The sequence below is a fragment of the Larus michahellis genome, chromosome W (genome assembly GCF_964199755.1).
Source record: "Larus michahellis chromosome W, bLarMic1.1, whole genome shotgun sequence".
Classification (NCBI taxonomy): Eukaryota; Metazoa; Chordata; class Aves; order Charadriiformes; family Laridae; genus Larus; species Larus michahellis.
Genome location: NC_133929.1, coordinates 19,815,142 through 19,830,351, shown reverse-complemented (window position 1 = coordinate 19,830,351; position 15,210 = coordinate 19,815,142). Strand labels below are relative to the sequence as shown.

Sequence of the window (15,210 nt, the reverse complement as noted above, 5' to 3'; positions counted from 1 at the left end):
AAAGAAGGTGAAGTGAACCTGACTGGAAGACCACTGTACAACTAGGAGTTAGTGATCCACAATGCAGTTACCCTGGGTAGGCCCAGGCCTGTGCTGTGCTGCATGTACAGGTTGGCATTCAGGCCTGTGTTGGGCCGCACAAATCCCTTGGCCGCAGGATAAACTCAGCGGCTCATTGTAACAGAGGAGCCCTCAGGCAGCTCCACTTGGTACTGGAGATTATGCCACCTGCGTGGCCTTGCCTTTATCTAACAGTGCAGCAAGAAGCTCTCATGCGAACACCCTTTCTGTTTTAACAGTAGAAATCATGGTGTTGTTTCCTCATAAGAAAATCCTATAATAGCTTGAATGACCAAAATGGGAGAATCTCTACTATGGACAGTATCTGTATGGTGTGCTATGTGTGGATCAGAGGTCTGTTTGACGCTACACTGCTCAGAGTTCCCAGCATCTAAAGAGATGTAAGATTATCTATGCTATTCTCTCTATTATGAAGGGACTGGAGCATCTCTCCTATGAGGAAAGACTGAGAGAGCTGGGACTGTTTAGCCTGGAGAAGAGAAGACTCGGGTGGGATCTTATCAATGTATATAAATACCTGAAGGGAGAGTGCAAAGAAGATGAAACCAGACTCTTCTTAGTGATGCCCAGTGACAGGACAAGAGGCAACGGGCACAAAATGAAACACAGGAGGTTGCCTCTGAACATACAGAAAAACTTTTTTACTGTGAGGGTGACTGACCACTGCAACAGGTTGCCCAGGGAGGTTGTGAAACCTCTCTTTTGGAGATACTCAAAAGCCGTCTGGACATGGTCCTGGACAACCGGCTCTAGGTCACCCTGCTTGAGCAGGACAGTTGGACCAGATGACCTCCAGAGGTCCCATCCAACTGTTACCAAAGACAGACTTCTGCTTTGTTTATAACCATATGCTAACTAAAATGTTATTTCTTTCCTACTAACCTTCTTACTGTGTGAGAAAATAGTCACTGAGCTGATGTTACAGATAGTGATAATGAGGAGACAGCCAGAAGTAGCTAATCACCAAGGATGGGATAACAAGAAGTAGTTAATCACTTCAAGGTTCTTTTACCAATTAGGACAGAGTTATGGCTACTTCAAAGACCATCCTTATTATCTTCAAGAAGTTGGCAAACTTACAGCAAACTTTTACTGTCCTGAGATGACTCAATACCTTAAAAGAATAATGTGAGGAAGGGTCTCCTTACCCAAATGACCACCGAGACACTCACGCTTGTGCAGAAGTGTTTTGCCGACACAGCAAAATTTGATGCGCATGGGCAAAAAGGCTATTCGGTCATCCTAATGAATATGTAAGCCTAGGTGGAGTTATGTATTAGGCAGGCGGAATAGTGAGAATCTTTTGTGTATAAATAATGGGTGAATATCCCCAGTAAGGTGTGCTAGATTTGTGGGGTTTTCCCCCAGCACCCAACGTCGAATAAAGCAATATCTCCTCTCTAAACTACTTCTGGTTTCGAGGGCTTTTATTTCAGGTAACACAACATCAACCATTCTGTGATTCTATGACTGTATGTTTCTCTGACTTGTTTAGTCTCTTATATACACAAAAACCTGTATCTGTCAATATATAAAATAATATATGATTATTTAAGATTTTAAAGTTAAGATTTTCTTTAGTATCACAAAACCAAAATAAAAGTATTTTTTAAAGAAGAAGCTATTAAATCCAAGACAAGGTTTAAATATAGGACTCATGTTTGAAAGAATAAAATAGTTTTTTTCAGGCTGTGAAAGTAATCTTCAACACAGTGCAAGTACAGACAAGGAGACAATGAGGGATTTTAAGATCAGAAGACAGGGAGAGATTTCACAAAATGATACAAGAAAGATAATTTTTTGTATTAGCATTTTGTATAAACTGAAAGGTAACAACAATATGGAACAATATGTAAAGGAAGGTGGAGAGGAGGCTATTGCAGAACACAAAATAATAGTTTGCCTAAGAATCTGAAATACCAGTAACAAGAAAGTATGAAATTTAAAAATACATATAAAAAAATAATGTCAGTTATGCCCTTAATATCATAGGTGGGAAGAGGAAACAGATAACAAACCTCAATTAATGGGAAGATGCTTGCTAGCTATTCCCATAGTAGAGAGAGCACTCAAAATGTCTCACATTGGAACACTAGTTCCAAACTAACACATGCCATCTCAGCATGGCAATTAAGAGATGTTGGAACTATGACGGCATTTATAAAAATGGATAGCAAGTGTCAGGTTTTCAGCTCCATAATCAGTTCAGATGACTCACACTAGACAGATTCTCAGTGGAATGACTATAATGAGTTTATGATTTTGGATCCTCAGCAATATAAATAGAAATTAGAACATCTCAAAAGACCTGCACCCTTAGCAACAGAGTCAGCAGGGCATATTTCAAGACATTTACATGTGATACAGCATTTCCTTTGTACCTAGCACATCAGTAACAGTTCTCACACTGGATCCAGATGATGCGGGTATCTAGCAAGCATAGATACAGTTCATACATACCATTTTGACTAGCAGTTTACCCAGACCTTTGGATATAACAAGTGTTGACTCAAATTTGAAGCTCTTATTGCCACTTCATTTGTATGTAAAATCATTTCAACGAGCAATTAATCAGTCTTGGCAATGCATCATTGGCACCGGTAGAACTGATCTAGCATTTTCATTATAGAGTGACTCGTTCTGGATGTCATATCCAAGCACGTTCAAGAGCAGGAAGTTATTGGAAGTGGTCAACATGGATTTATGAAGGGTAAATCATGCTTGACCAATCTGATAGCTTTCTATGATGTTATAACTGGTTGGCTGGATGAGGGGAGAGCCGTAGATGTCATCTACCTTGACTTCAGCAAGGCTTTTGACACTGTCTCTCATAACATCCTCCTTAGGAAACTGAGGAAGTGTGGACTAGTCGAGGGGACAGTGAGGTGGATTGAGAGCTGGCTGTGTGATAGAACTCAGAGGGTTGTGATTAATGGAGCAGGGTCAAGTTGGAGGCCTGTAACCAGTGGTGTCCCCCAGGGGTCAATACTTGGACCAGTATTGTTTAACGTATTCATCAACGACCTGGACAAGGGGACAGAGTGTGTCCTCAGCAAGTTGATGATACCAAACTGGGAGGAGTAGCTGACACCCCAGAGGGCCGTGCTGCCATCCAGCGTGACCTGGACAGGCTGGAGAGCTGGGCAGAGAAGAACCTAATGAGGTTCAACAAGGACAAGTGTAGGGTCCTGCACCTGGGGAGCAAGAATGTCAGGCACCAGTACAGGTTAGGGGTGGACCTGCTGGAAAGCAGCTCTGAAGAAAAGGATCTGGGGGTCTTGGTAGACAGTAAATTATCCATGAGCCAACAATGTGCCCTTGTTGCCAAGAAGGCCAACGGAATTCTGGGCTGCATAGGGAAGAGTGTGGCCAGTAGGTCAAGGGGGGGCATTCTCCCCCTCTACTCTGCACTGGTGAGGCCACAACTGGAGTATTGTGTCCAGTTTTGGGCTCCCCAGTTCAAGAGGGACAGGGAACTACTGGAGAGAGTCCAGCATAGGGCAACTAAGATGACTGAGGGATTGGAGCATCTCTCTTATGAGGAAAGGCTGAAAGAGCTGGGACTCTTTAGCCTGGAGAAGAGAAGGCTGAGGGGAGACCTTATTAACGTTTACAAGTATCTAAAGGGTGGGTCTAAGGAGGGTGGAGCCAGACTCTTTTCAGTGGTTCCCAGTAACAGGACGAGGGGTAACGGGCACAAGCTGGAACATAGGAAGTTCCGTTCAAATACACGGAAAAACTTCTTTACGGTGAAGGTGACAGAGCACTGGAACAGGCTGCCCAGAGAGGTGGTGGAGTCTCTGTCTCTGGAGACTTTCAAGACCCGCCTTGATGCAGTCCTGAATAATGTGCTTTAGGCAATCCTGCTCTAGCAGGGGAGTTGGACTAGATGATCTCTAGAGGTCCCTTCCAATTCTGGAAGATTCTGTGAAATTCTGTGAAAATTCCGTGAATAAACATTAAGCAGTGGTTCAGAGGTTCTGGATCTTCATCATAAGATCCAGACAAATCTAAAGATTTAAATATTATTAATGCTGTAACTGTACAATTTCAAGGAAGTAGAACACAACCATACTGACACCTTGGAACTGATTACCCAAACACAAGATTGATGTGGATACACAGAGTATCCAAAATGGACAGTGGACTGTTTCATAAAGCAGTTTATTAATGCCACATTCTAGGCACTAGATTTGATTGACCTAGATTAAACAAAGAATTTAAGCAACAAGTAGTCACATTTGTGTCACTAGAACTACTCTATAAAAAATATATATATTTATATACCCTCATAATCTTCTGTAAGAGTATGTGAGCGATCACAGCAGATACTATTCTCCAAGACATTCTAAAACTCAATGCTAAGAGGCACCATATGATTCTATATGCAAAAACCACTTAGTGAAGAAACAAACTTTGTTAATCTGAACAACACTGAATGAAAATTAACATCTTAATAACACTACCTCAATCCAGCAGAAGTATGGATCTCAACACAAAGAAAGTAAACATAGTTTTTGACTCCAACTCAAAAGCAGTGACAACAACTAGGATATCAATTCTGCAACTCAAGGAAAAAGTAAAATATCTTCGGCCACTTCATTTGATGAATAAATACTTCAAAATCATTTAACCATGCAGTTTTTGATCATATCTTTCACAGTAGCTCAAAGTAACTAATATCTGGGTTACAAATGTTAATCCATTCTGAAAGAAATTCTTACTTTCAAATACACAGAATAATTCTTGCTATTTCTCAGCTAATATGCCCATTATAGTTATTAAATATCAACAACAGGACCACCAGAAGATTTGCAGTTTTAACAAAACCAACACTAAATCTAAGCACTATAGTTAATGCATTTTAAATCAGGTAATGGAAGTAATTCAAACCCTTGCCACTAAAATCTTAGATTAAACATTCACAAGAGAGATATTAACATATAAAAAAAATTATGTATGTAAGAATATTTTACATATGAAGCTAAATTTTATTTGGTCTAATGTTCATTTTGCAAAGTACAACCTTATTCCTTTTCAATTTTGAGGCCAAATCCTGTATCGAGGAAGCTTGTTATTACCAAGCATTCCAAACCCTCAGGTGAGCAAAGTCCCTCACAAGTCTATGTTTGCAGGATCATAAGCTTCCAAATGTGAATCATAAAAAAGACAAAACCTGAAAGTCAAACAGTGAATTCTATTTCCTGCAGTATATTTTTGAAACTACTCTTACCCCAATGGTGAACTGTTCATTCAGAGACAAAAAGAGAACATTAAAGAGGTAGCATGTTGGTAGTGAGTATAAAAAGTTTGAAAGAGATTATAAATATACAGTAAAATGTTTTCCAAAATGTATTTATTTCATAGAGTTATCAAATGATTTAGGTTGGAAGGAACCTCTCAAGGTCTCTAAGTCCAACCCTCACTCAAAACAGATTCAGTTAGAGCAGGTTGCTCAGGGCTTTGTCCAGTCAAGGTTTGGATATCGCCAGGGATGGAGATCCCATAACTTCTTTGGGCTCCTGTTCCAGTGTTTGATTACCTGTATGAAGATTTTTTTCCTTATGTCTAACTGGAATAGCTCATGTTCCAACTTGTCTCCATTGCCTCTCATCCTTCCACTGTGCACCTCTAAGAATCTGGCTCTGTTTTCTCTATGTGCTCCCATTACATAGCTGAAGACAGCAGTAAGATCTTCCCAAGCCTTCTCTTCTTACAGCTGAACAAACCCAGTTGTCTCCGTATATGTCATTTGTTCCAATCCCCTGATCAGCTTGGTGACCCTCCACTGGACTTGTTCTATTATGTCTGTCTTGTATGTCCAAGTCACAGGCATTTTTTTGCCCTGACCAAACTAAAATTAAAATGTGATGTATTTAATTTTAGATGTATAATGACTCCAAAAGAGAAGGTATCTATCTGTTTAACTTGACAACAGCAAAAGCAATGACCAGGACAGAACTTGAAGTATATCACTTGTACATCACTTGATATATCGGAGGGTTGTGTTGCCATTCAGAGGGATCTCAACAGACTTGAGAAATGGGCTGAGAGGAACCTCATGCAGTTCAACAAAAGGAAATATCAAGTCTTGCCCCTGGAGCAAAATAGCCCCAGGCACCAGTACATGCTGGGGGCCCACCAGCTGGAAAGCAGCTTGGCAGGAAAGGCCCTTGGAGTCCTGGTGGACAAGTTGAACATGAGCCAGCAATGTGCTCTTGTGGCAAGAAAGGCTAATGATATCCTGGGCCGCATAGTGTTGCTAGCAGATGGAGGGAGGTGATCCTTCCCCTCTACTCAGCACTGGTGAGGCCACACCTGGAGCTCTGCGTCCAGTTCTGGGCCCCCCAGTACAGGAGAGACATGGACATACTGGATGGAGTCCAATGAAGGGCCACTAAGATGATGAAGGGGCTGGAGCACCTCACATATGAGTCTGAGAGAGCTGGGATTGTTTAGGCTGGAGAAGAGAAGGCTCAGGAGGGATCTCATCAATGTGTACAAATATCTGAAGGGAGGGTGCAAAGAGGATGAGCCAGGCTCTTTTCAGTGGTGTCCAGTGACAGGACAAGAGGCAATGGGCACAAACTGGAACACAGGAGGTTCTGTCTGAACATAAGGAAGCAGTTTTTACGGTGAGGGTGGTTGAAAACTGGAACAGGCTGCCCAGAGAGACTGTGGAGTCTCTATACATAGATATATTCAAAAGCTGACTGGACACAGTCCTGCTCTAGGTGACTCTGCTTGAGCAGGGTTATTGGACTAGACCCTCTCAAAAGGTCCCTTCCAACCTCAATGATTCTATTATTCTGTGATTTGTAAAATATAGCATTTTAAATTACAATAAATTCAGACTATTTAAGTACATTGAAACTTGACTTCCATAGTCTAAAACTCAGATGTAATTAATATGAGACTAAGAATATTCTTTAAGAAAAATTAATTTAAAATTTTATTCTAAAAATAGTAACACATAGCAAATTAGGTATTGGTTAGTAGTAATTTTTGCATGCTCATATTTTCATAAGTACTAATTTTAGGATGAGCAACAGACACCAGTTTTCATCTTTATAAACTTTAAAATAACATATTAGTGATTTGACTAAATGACATACCACTTCATCTTCAAATCCTCCAGCTAGTACAAGTGAATAAGCTCCATCGTTACTGCGTCCATGAATTCCACCAACATGGGGTCTGTGAACACCTGCTTCACTCACCTTGAGTATTAAAAAAGAACAAATTTTAAAAAACTTTTTGAAACAACTGGCTTTTTGCAATAATTTTTCTGCTTAAAAATTATTTCCATAAGTATGTTTGTGTAACAGGATTGCCATCTGATCTTACGCCAGTATCAGATGGCAGCAGTGAGCATGCCTGTGGGAGGTGTGCCCAGGTAGAGGAACTCCTCTGCCTAACTGACAGAGCTCTGGGAAGAGGTAAGTAGATTGAGAACTATCGGAGAGTGCGAGAAAGAGATAGACTGCTGGAGTCACAGCCTACCTTCCCTGGGACAGGTCCAACAGGCAGACAGGGCACATGATACAGAGGATTCCCTGTCCTCTCCCTGCCTGGCTGAACGAGGTAACTTAGAGCATAGAGGGCAATGGCAACAAGTTCCTGCCCAGTGCGACAGGCGTGTCTCCCCAGCAACTCCCCCACCTTCCCAGGTACCCTTGCAAAACAGATATGAGGCTCTGCATGCAGAACTGAACCATGACAAGGAAGATGATTCAATTAGTGTGGAGGTGTTGCCAAGGTTAAGCTGAACTACACCCTGCATCAAAACCTCTTCAGTAAAGAAAAAAAGACAGGTCATTGTCATAGGTGACTCCATCCTGAAGGAAGCAGAAGGCCCAATATGCAGACTGGACCCACTTCTCTGCTGCCTCCCTGGGGCCCAGGTTAAAGATATAAAGAGAAAGCTTCCTTCCCTGGTACAGCCCTCAGATTATTATCCATTACTGATTTTTCAGACAGGCAGCGATGAACTGGCAACAAGAAACCCAAGGGCGATCAAGACAGACTTCCGAGCCTTGGGACAACTGGTTAAGGGATCAGGAGCACAAGTAGTGTTCTCCTGTATCCCTCCAGTTACAGGGAAGGACAAGGGAAGAAACAAGAAGAGCCAGCAGATCAATACCTGTCTCAGAGCCTGGGCAGGACTTTGGGGGTTTTGATCACAGGTCAGTTTATGAGACACCAGGCCTGCTGGCGACTGATGGGATACACCTGTCTCAAAGGGGAAAAAGGTTCTTGGCGCAGGATTTGACAGGGCTCATCGAAAGGGCTTTAAACTAGATTTGAAAGGGGAAAGGGATGAAACCAGGCTCTTTAGAGGTAAGCCTGGGGGTGACGTGCTAATGATTGTGGGATGATATGCTAGTGAGGTCCCTCAGTCTGCTGACTCAGTGAAGATAGGGGATGGAGATTCATGCAGCAGCAGAGATGCAAGGGTCATTGATGGGTTAGAAACTATGGCCATGCCTGGGAATGGTCAGGTAGGAATTAGGGCTTCTCCCAGCAAAAATGTGGCAGGACCAATAGTCCACCTGAAGTGCTTCTACACTAACACACACAGCATGTGCAACAAACAGGAGGAGCTGGAAGCCATTGTGCAGTTGGAAAAGTATGATGTAATTGCCATCACAGAAACATGGTGGGGTGGGATGACTCGCATGACTGGAGTGCTGCAATGTATAGCTATAAACTAAACCCTTCAGAAGGGATAGGCAAGGAAGGAGAGGCAGTGGGGTGGCCCTGTGTGTTGGGGAGTGTTTTGACTGTCTAGAGCTTGATAATGGTGATGAAAAGGTTGAGTGTTTATGGGCAAGAATTAGGGGGAAGGCCAACAAGGCAGATAGATATCATGGTGGGAGTCTGTTATAGACTGCCCAACCAGGATGAAGAGGCAGATGAAATATTCTATAAGCAGCTGGAAGAAGTCTCATGATCACTAGCCCTTGTCCTCATGGGGGACTTCAACCTACCAGATATCTGCTGGGAATACAATACAGTGGAGAGGAAACAGTCTAGGAGGTTCCTGGAGTGCATGGAAGATAACTTCCTGACACAGCTGATGAGGGAGCCGACTAGGGAAGGAGCCCTGCTGGACCTGTTGTTTGCGACCAGAGAAGGACTTGTGGGTGATGTGATGGTTGGAGGCTGTCTTGGGCACAGCAATCATGAAATGACAGAGTTTTTAATTCTTGGAGAAATAAGGATGGGGGGTCATCAGAACTGCCACCTTCAACTTCTGGAGGGCAGACTTTGGTCTTTTCAGGAGCCTGCTTGACAGAGTCCCTTGGGAGGCAGTCCTGAAGGGCAAAGGAGACCAGGAAGGCTGGACATTTTTCAAGGAAGTCTTAAAGGCGCAGGAGCAGGCTGTCCCCATGTGCTGAAAAACGAGCCATTGGGAAAAAAGACCGGCCTGGATGAACAGAAAGCTATGGTTGCAACTCAGGGAAAAAAGGAGAATTTATGGCCTTTGGAAGAAGGGGCAGGCCAATCATGAGGACTATAAAGATGTTGCGAGGCTATGTAGGAAGAAAATTAGAAGGGCCAAAGCCCAACTAGAACTTAATATGGCTTCTTATGTTAAGAACAATTAAAAAATTTCTATGAATACATTAGCAATAAAAGGACTAAGGAGAATCTCCATCCTTTATTGGATGAAGGCGGTAACATAGTGACAAAGGATGAGGAAAAGGCTGAGGTACTTAATGCCTTCTTTGCCTCAGTCTTCAGTAGTAGAGTCAGTTGTTCCCTGAGTACCCAGCCCCCTGAACTAGTAGACAGGGGCAGGGAGCAGAATGAAGCCCCCGTAATCCAAGGGGAAACAGTGAGTGACCTGCTACAGCACTTAGACACACACAAGTCTATGGGGCCAGATGGGATCCATCTGAGGGTACTGAGGGAGCTGGCGGAAGTGCTCACCAAGCCACTTTCCACCATTTACCAGCAGTCCTGGCTAACCAGGGAGGTCCCAACTGACTGGAGGTTAGCAAATGTGATACCCATTCACAAGAAGGGCCAGAAGGAGGATCCGGGGAACTACAGGCCTGTCAGTCTGACCTCGGTGCCTGGAAAGGTTATGGAACAGGTCATCCTGAGTGCCATTACACGGCACATGCAGGACAACCAGGTGATCAGGCCCAGTCAGCATGGGTTTATGAAAGGCAGGTCCTGCTTGACAAACCTGATCTCCTTCTATGACAAGGTGACCCACTTAGGGGATGATGTTGTTTACCTGGACTTTAGTAAAGCCTTTGACACCGTTTCCCACAGCATTTCCCACAGGAGAAACTGGCTGCTCATGGCTTGGATGGGCATACTCTTCACTGGGTAAAAAAACTTGCTGGATGTCTGGGCCCAAAGAGTTGTGGTGAATGAAGTTAAATCCAGTTGGTGGCCTGTCACAAGTGGTGTTCCCCAGGACTCAGTATTGGGGCCAGTTCTCTTTAATATCTTTATTAATGATCTGGATGAGGGGATCAAGTGCACCCTCAGTAAGTTTGCAGATGACACCAAGTTGGGTGGGAGTGTTGATCTGCTCGAGGGTAGGAAGGCTCTACAGAGGGATCTGGACAGGCTGGATCGATGGGCCGAGGCTGATGGTATGATGTTCAACAAGGCCAAGTGCCGGGTCCTGCACTTGGGTCACAACAACCCCATGCAGTGCTACAGACTTGGGGAAGAGTGGCTGGAAAGCTGCTTGGCGGAAAAGGACCTGGGCCTGGGGGTGTTGGTCAACGGCTGGCTGAACATGAGCCAGCAGTGCGCCCAGGTGGCCAAGGCAGCCAACAGCATCCTGGCCTGTATCAGGAACAGTGTGGTGAGCAGGACTAGGGAAGTGATCGTCCCCCTGTACTCGGCACTGGTGAGGCCCCACCTCGAGTACTGTGTTCACTTTTGGGCCCCTCACTACAAGACACTGATTTTTTGGAGTGAGTCCAGAGAAGGGCAACGAAGCTGGTGAGGGGTCTGGAGAATAAGTCTTATCAGGAGCGGCTGAGGGAACTGGGATTGTTTAGCCTAGAGAAAAGGAGGCCGAGGGGAGACCTTATTGCTCTCTACAACTACCTGAAAGGAGGTTGTAGTGAGGTGGGGTAGGGGTCTTCTCTCAAATAACAAGCGATAGAACAAGAGGAAATGGCCTCAAGTTGGGCCAGGGGAGGTTTAGGATGCATATTAAGAAAAATTTCTTCACCAAAAGGGTTGTCAAACATTGGAACAAGCTGTCCAGGGAAGTGGTGGAATCACCATCTCTGGAGGTATTTAAAAGGTGGGTAGACATGGTGCTTAGGGACATGGTTTAGTGGTGGTTTCGGCAGTGTTAGGCAAATGGTTGGACTCGATTTTAAAGGTCCCTTCCAACCATGACAATACTATGATTTTATGAATTCCGTGATTAAAGGAAATAAATTTATGATTTTTTAAGATTTTTTTTTAAGGAAAAAAAACCACAAAAGAAAGGCCATCCAATGAAAAGAAAGGACATTATAGAACAGTGCTGACACAAAGATGAATAGGTACACTTTGCCCCTTAAGAAAAATCTTCACGATTCTTGCCATAAGCAACATTTAAGACCAGATTCATGGTTGCTTAGACCAAGTCAAAGAAGATACAGGTTATCTTTCAAATTCAATAGTATTTTAAAATTGTGTAAATAATTCTGCAAGAAAGATCAGAGTGAGTCACATTTATTTTGGTGAAAATTATGTCAAGTATTGTTAAAAGTTAACCAACTCAGGAAAATGTAATCACATTTACAGCCTGCCTTCATCTCTGAACATTTTCTCTTTTTCCAGTTCTGCCCAATGCCTGTACTTTTCCCCTCCCACTCAATTTTTATGGAATTTTATAAGATTCAACTTTATAATTTATATATTATATAAATAATATATATATTTTTCAACTTATAAATTATAAGATTCAAAATTATAAGATTCAACTTTTATGCAATTTTATAAGATTTTGCATTGCTTTCCTATTGTCATAAGAATATAACAGTCATCAAACTGCATCAAACCAGAGTTCCAGCTAGCCAAATATCTTGTCTCTGACAACAAATAAAAACAGATAGCTGGTAAGTGTGAATACTGGCTATGCAAGTGCACAATGATATTTACGTGTAAATTTTCTCGGTTTCCAGCTATGTGTGGCTTAGATTTCCTGAGACAAAGGCATAATCTTTGCCTTTCATGGAAGAAAAGACAACCAATGGTTATTAATTTCTCTACTTGAGTTCTGAACTCTTGCACACTCTTAGCTTTCACAGTATCCTACAGGAAAGAGTTCACAGTATTGATGCATATCGCATGAATTAGTACTGCTTCCATTCATTCTTAATCTAGCACCTGATCATTTCATTTGATGCTCTCTCCTTTTGCATCAAAAGAGAATATACAGTTCTTCCCTATTCACCTTCTTCAGTTTTAATAGATGTCTGTCACAAAATTTTTGTACGAAAGCCATTCCATACCTTTAATCATCCTTGTTCTTCCTAATTATATTGGTTTTCCTCTTCCTTTCTTAATAATACTTAACACTTGATTTACGTTTCTGAGCACTACTGAGCACAAAGATGACATATTAAAAAAATTATCTATTACAAGTTCTCTTCCCTAAATGATAATAATTAGTTGAAAGCCCTTTATCATCTATGAAAAGTTATGATGTTTTTCCTCCTCATCTTTACTATCCATGACAACTTAGCAATGTCACTTAACTATCAGTTATTTGTCAACTTTTCCAGAGCATTTATGAACATGTTGAACAGCACAGGCCTCACTAACTCTCTGTTCTCTCCCATTCCATTAAATGTCACTTCATTCATTCCTCTCTCTTCTTTAATTTTCATGGGTGGGATGAAGACTTGTCCTGGTTTGGGGTAAAGCAGAGCCAACTTTCTGTTCAGTGAGAGAGGCTTTTGCCTGTGCTGAAATCAAGCAAGCTAAAAGGTTAAAACCTGTGTGGTATGGGGGATGATGGTTGAAATATAAATATGGGGGGAGGCTTGGCAAATTGACTATATCACACTCCCTCAGACCCGCCAGGGTAAACGCTATGTGCTTACAATGGCGGAAGGAAGCACTAGATGGTTGGAAACCTATGCCGTGCCCCATGCCACTGCCGGGAATACCATCCTGGGCCTTGAAAGGCAAGTCCTGTGGTGACATGGTACTCCAGAAAGAATTGAATCAGACAATGGGACTCATTTCAAAACCAGTCTTATAAGTGCTTGGGCAAAAGAACATGGCACTGAGTGGTATATCATATCCCCCTTCACGCACCAGCTTCTGGGAAAATTGAGCAATACAATGGATTGTTAAAAGCTACCCTGAAGGCAATGGGTGGTGGAACCTTTAAAAATTGGGACCAGCATTTAGCACAAGCTACCTGGTTAGTTAACACCAGGGGATCCATCAATCGAGCTGGTCCTGCTCAGTCAGACCTTTTACATACTGTAGAAGGGGATAAAGTCCCTGTGGTGCATGAAAGGAATATGCTGGGGAAACCTGTTTGGGTTTTTCCTGCCTCAGGCAAAGGCAAACCCATTTGTGGGACTGTTTTTGCTCAAGGACCTGGATGTACTTGGTGGGGGATGCTGGAGAATGGAGAAGTTCAATGTGTGCCTCAAGGAAATTTGATCCTTGGTGAGAATACTCAATCCTGAGTCTGCTATGATAGATGAGACTCTGCAGTTATGAACTAAATGGACTTAATGAACTTTTGTGTATATATGTATATATTTGATGGACAAGAAATATTAGTGATCTGAGCATGATGCAAATGGTATGGAACAAGGGGTGGAATGTCCTGGTTTGGGGTGGAGCAGAGCCAACTTTCTGTTCAGTGAGAGAGGCTCTTGCTTACACTTGTTGCTGTGGCAACCAGGGTCAGCTGACTTGGTTGTTTACCCTGATGAAGAGTTGCACCTGTGGGGAGGAGTGTACAAGTCAGGTGACTCAAACTGACCAATAGGATATTCCATCCCATCTGCCCCATGCTCAGTATAAAAGCTGAGGGATTGGCATTGGTTCTTCTTTGATGGTTTTCTTTTTCTTTAATGAGTGATGTCTGAGGAGGATCCTGTCAGCTCGTCTGCCTTTTGATCCCAGTCAGTGTGTTCCAGTCTGGAACTTTCCCAGTGTCTGCTGGTGACATCTTCCTAGGAACTTGTTATGGTTTTGTATATATTTAAGTTGTATCTATTTCATTATATCTCTCTTATTTTATTATTAATTTTTCATTGAAGTAATTTAGCTTTTTCTAAACTCATAACTCTATTTATTTTCTTCCTCTAGTTGGAGTGAGAGGTGGGGGAGAGCATCTGTTGTCTTGTCACTGGCTGTCGTCCCAAGCCATGACAAGACTTCAGAAAACACATTAGAAGAGGCTTTTGGTTCTTGCCATGTTCTTTTTCCCCAAAGGGGGAAAAAAAGTCTCTGGCTGTGGTGGGAATACTCCTGAAATATGTTCTTCTCCATACTGCTCATTCCTGCCCCTTTTGTGCTGATGCAGTATTTGTATAACCACAAAGTGAAATGGATTGGGAAAACTACCCTCTCCTACAAAGGATTGGTTTTATGCCAGATTACTTTTCAATATAGTTTATCATATGGCCTGAGAAACATTTGTGACAGAAAATGGAAGGGACAGTGCAAGAAGTGGATGTGGCTGGGTGTACTATATCTTTCAGTAGTCAATGCTGGCTTGTATTAGTTTAAAACATTAATCAGCCTAAAGGAAGGTGCTGATGCCAGTTCTGTATGACCCAAAAGGAACAGGTAATCAACATATAGTGACACAGTCAGAGGTGGCTCTTACCTTGACAATGGGTTTACAACCCTCAGTAAAATCTTATCTTTCCTGTGCTAAGTATGGATAGCAGGCACACTATAACCAAGCCTGGTTCCACAACACATTGGAAGAGAAGTATGCACTGAAACAGGAACTATATTGCACCTGTGCAGTAGCCCTCAGTGGGGGTCCTGACCAGATAATAAGTGTTAGAGACACCACTGGATACAGTCAAATATTTTCTGATTTCTATTATCTATATCCATAAGTGGGATGTATTGGTTCATGTTCCATAGCAGTAGAATTCAGAAAATATTCAACTT

General features: G+C 42.5%; 1 protein-coding gene across 2 annotated transcripts in view; it reads right to left on the bottom strand.

Annotated features, from left to right (window-relative positions):
• Positions 1 to 15,210, bottom strand: part of LOC141735507 (E3 ubiquitin-protein ligase UHRF2-like) — a 143,691-nt gene that overhangs the window by 36,127 nt on the left and 92,354 nt on the right. Inside the window, exon 9 of one of the 2 annotated variants that reach the window (XM_074568404.1) lies at positions 7,197 to 7,301. The exons of the other annotated variant lie outside the window; for it this stretch is intronic. Coding sequence (XP_074424505.1) covers positions 7,197 to 7,301 — 105 coding nt within the window. The remainder of the gene's footprint in view (positions 1 to 7,196; positions 7,302 to 15,210) is intronic. 2 annotated transcript variants of the gene reach the window in all.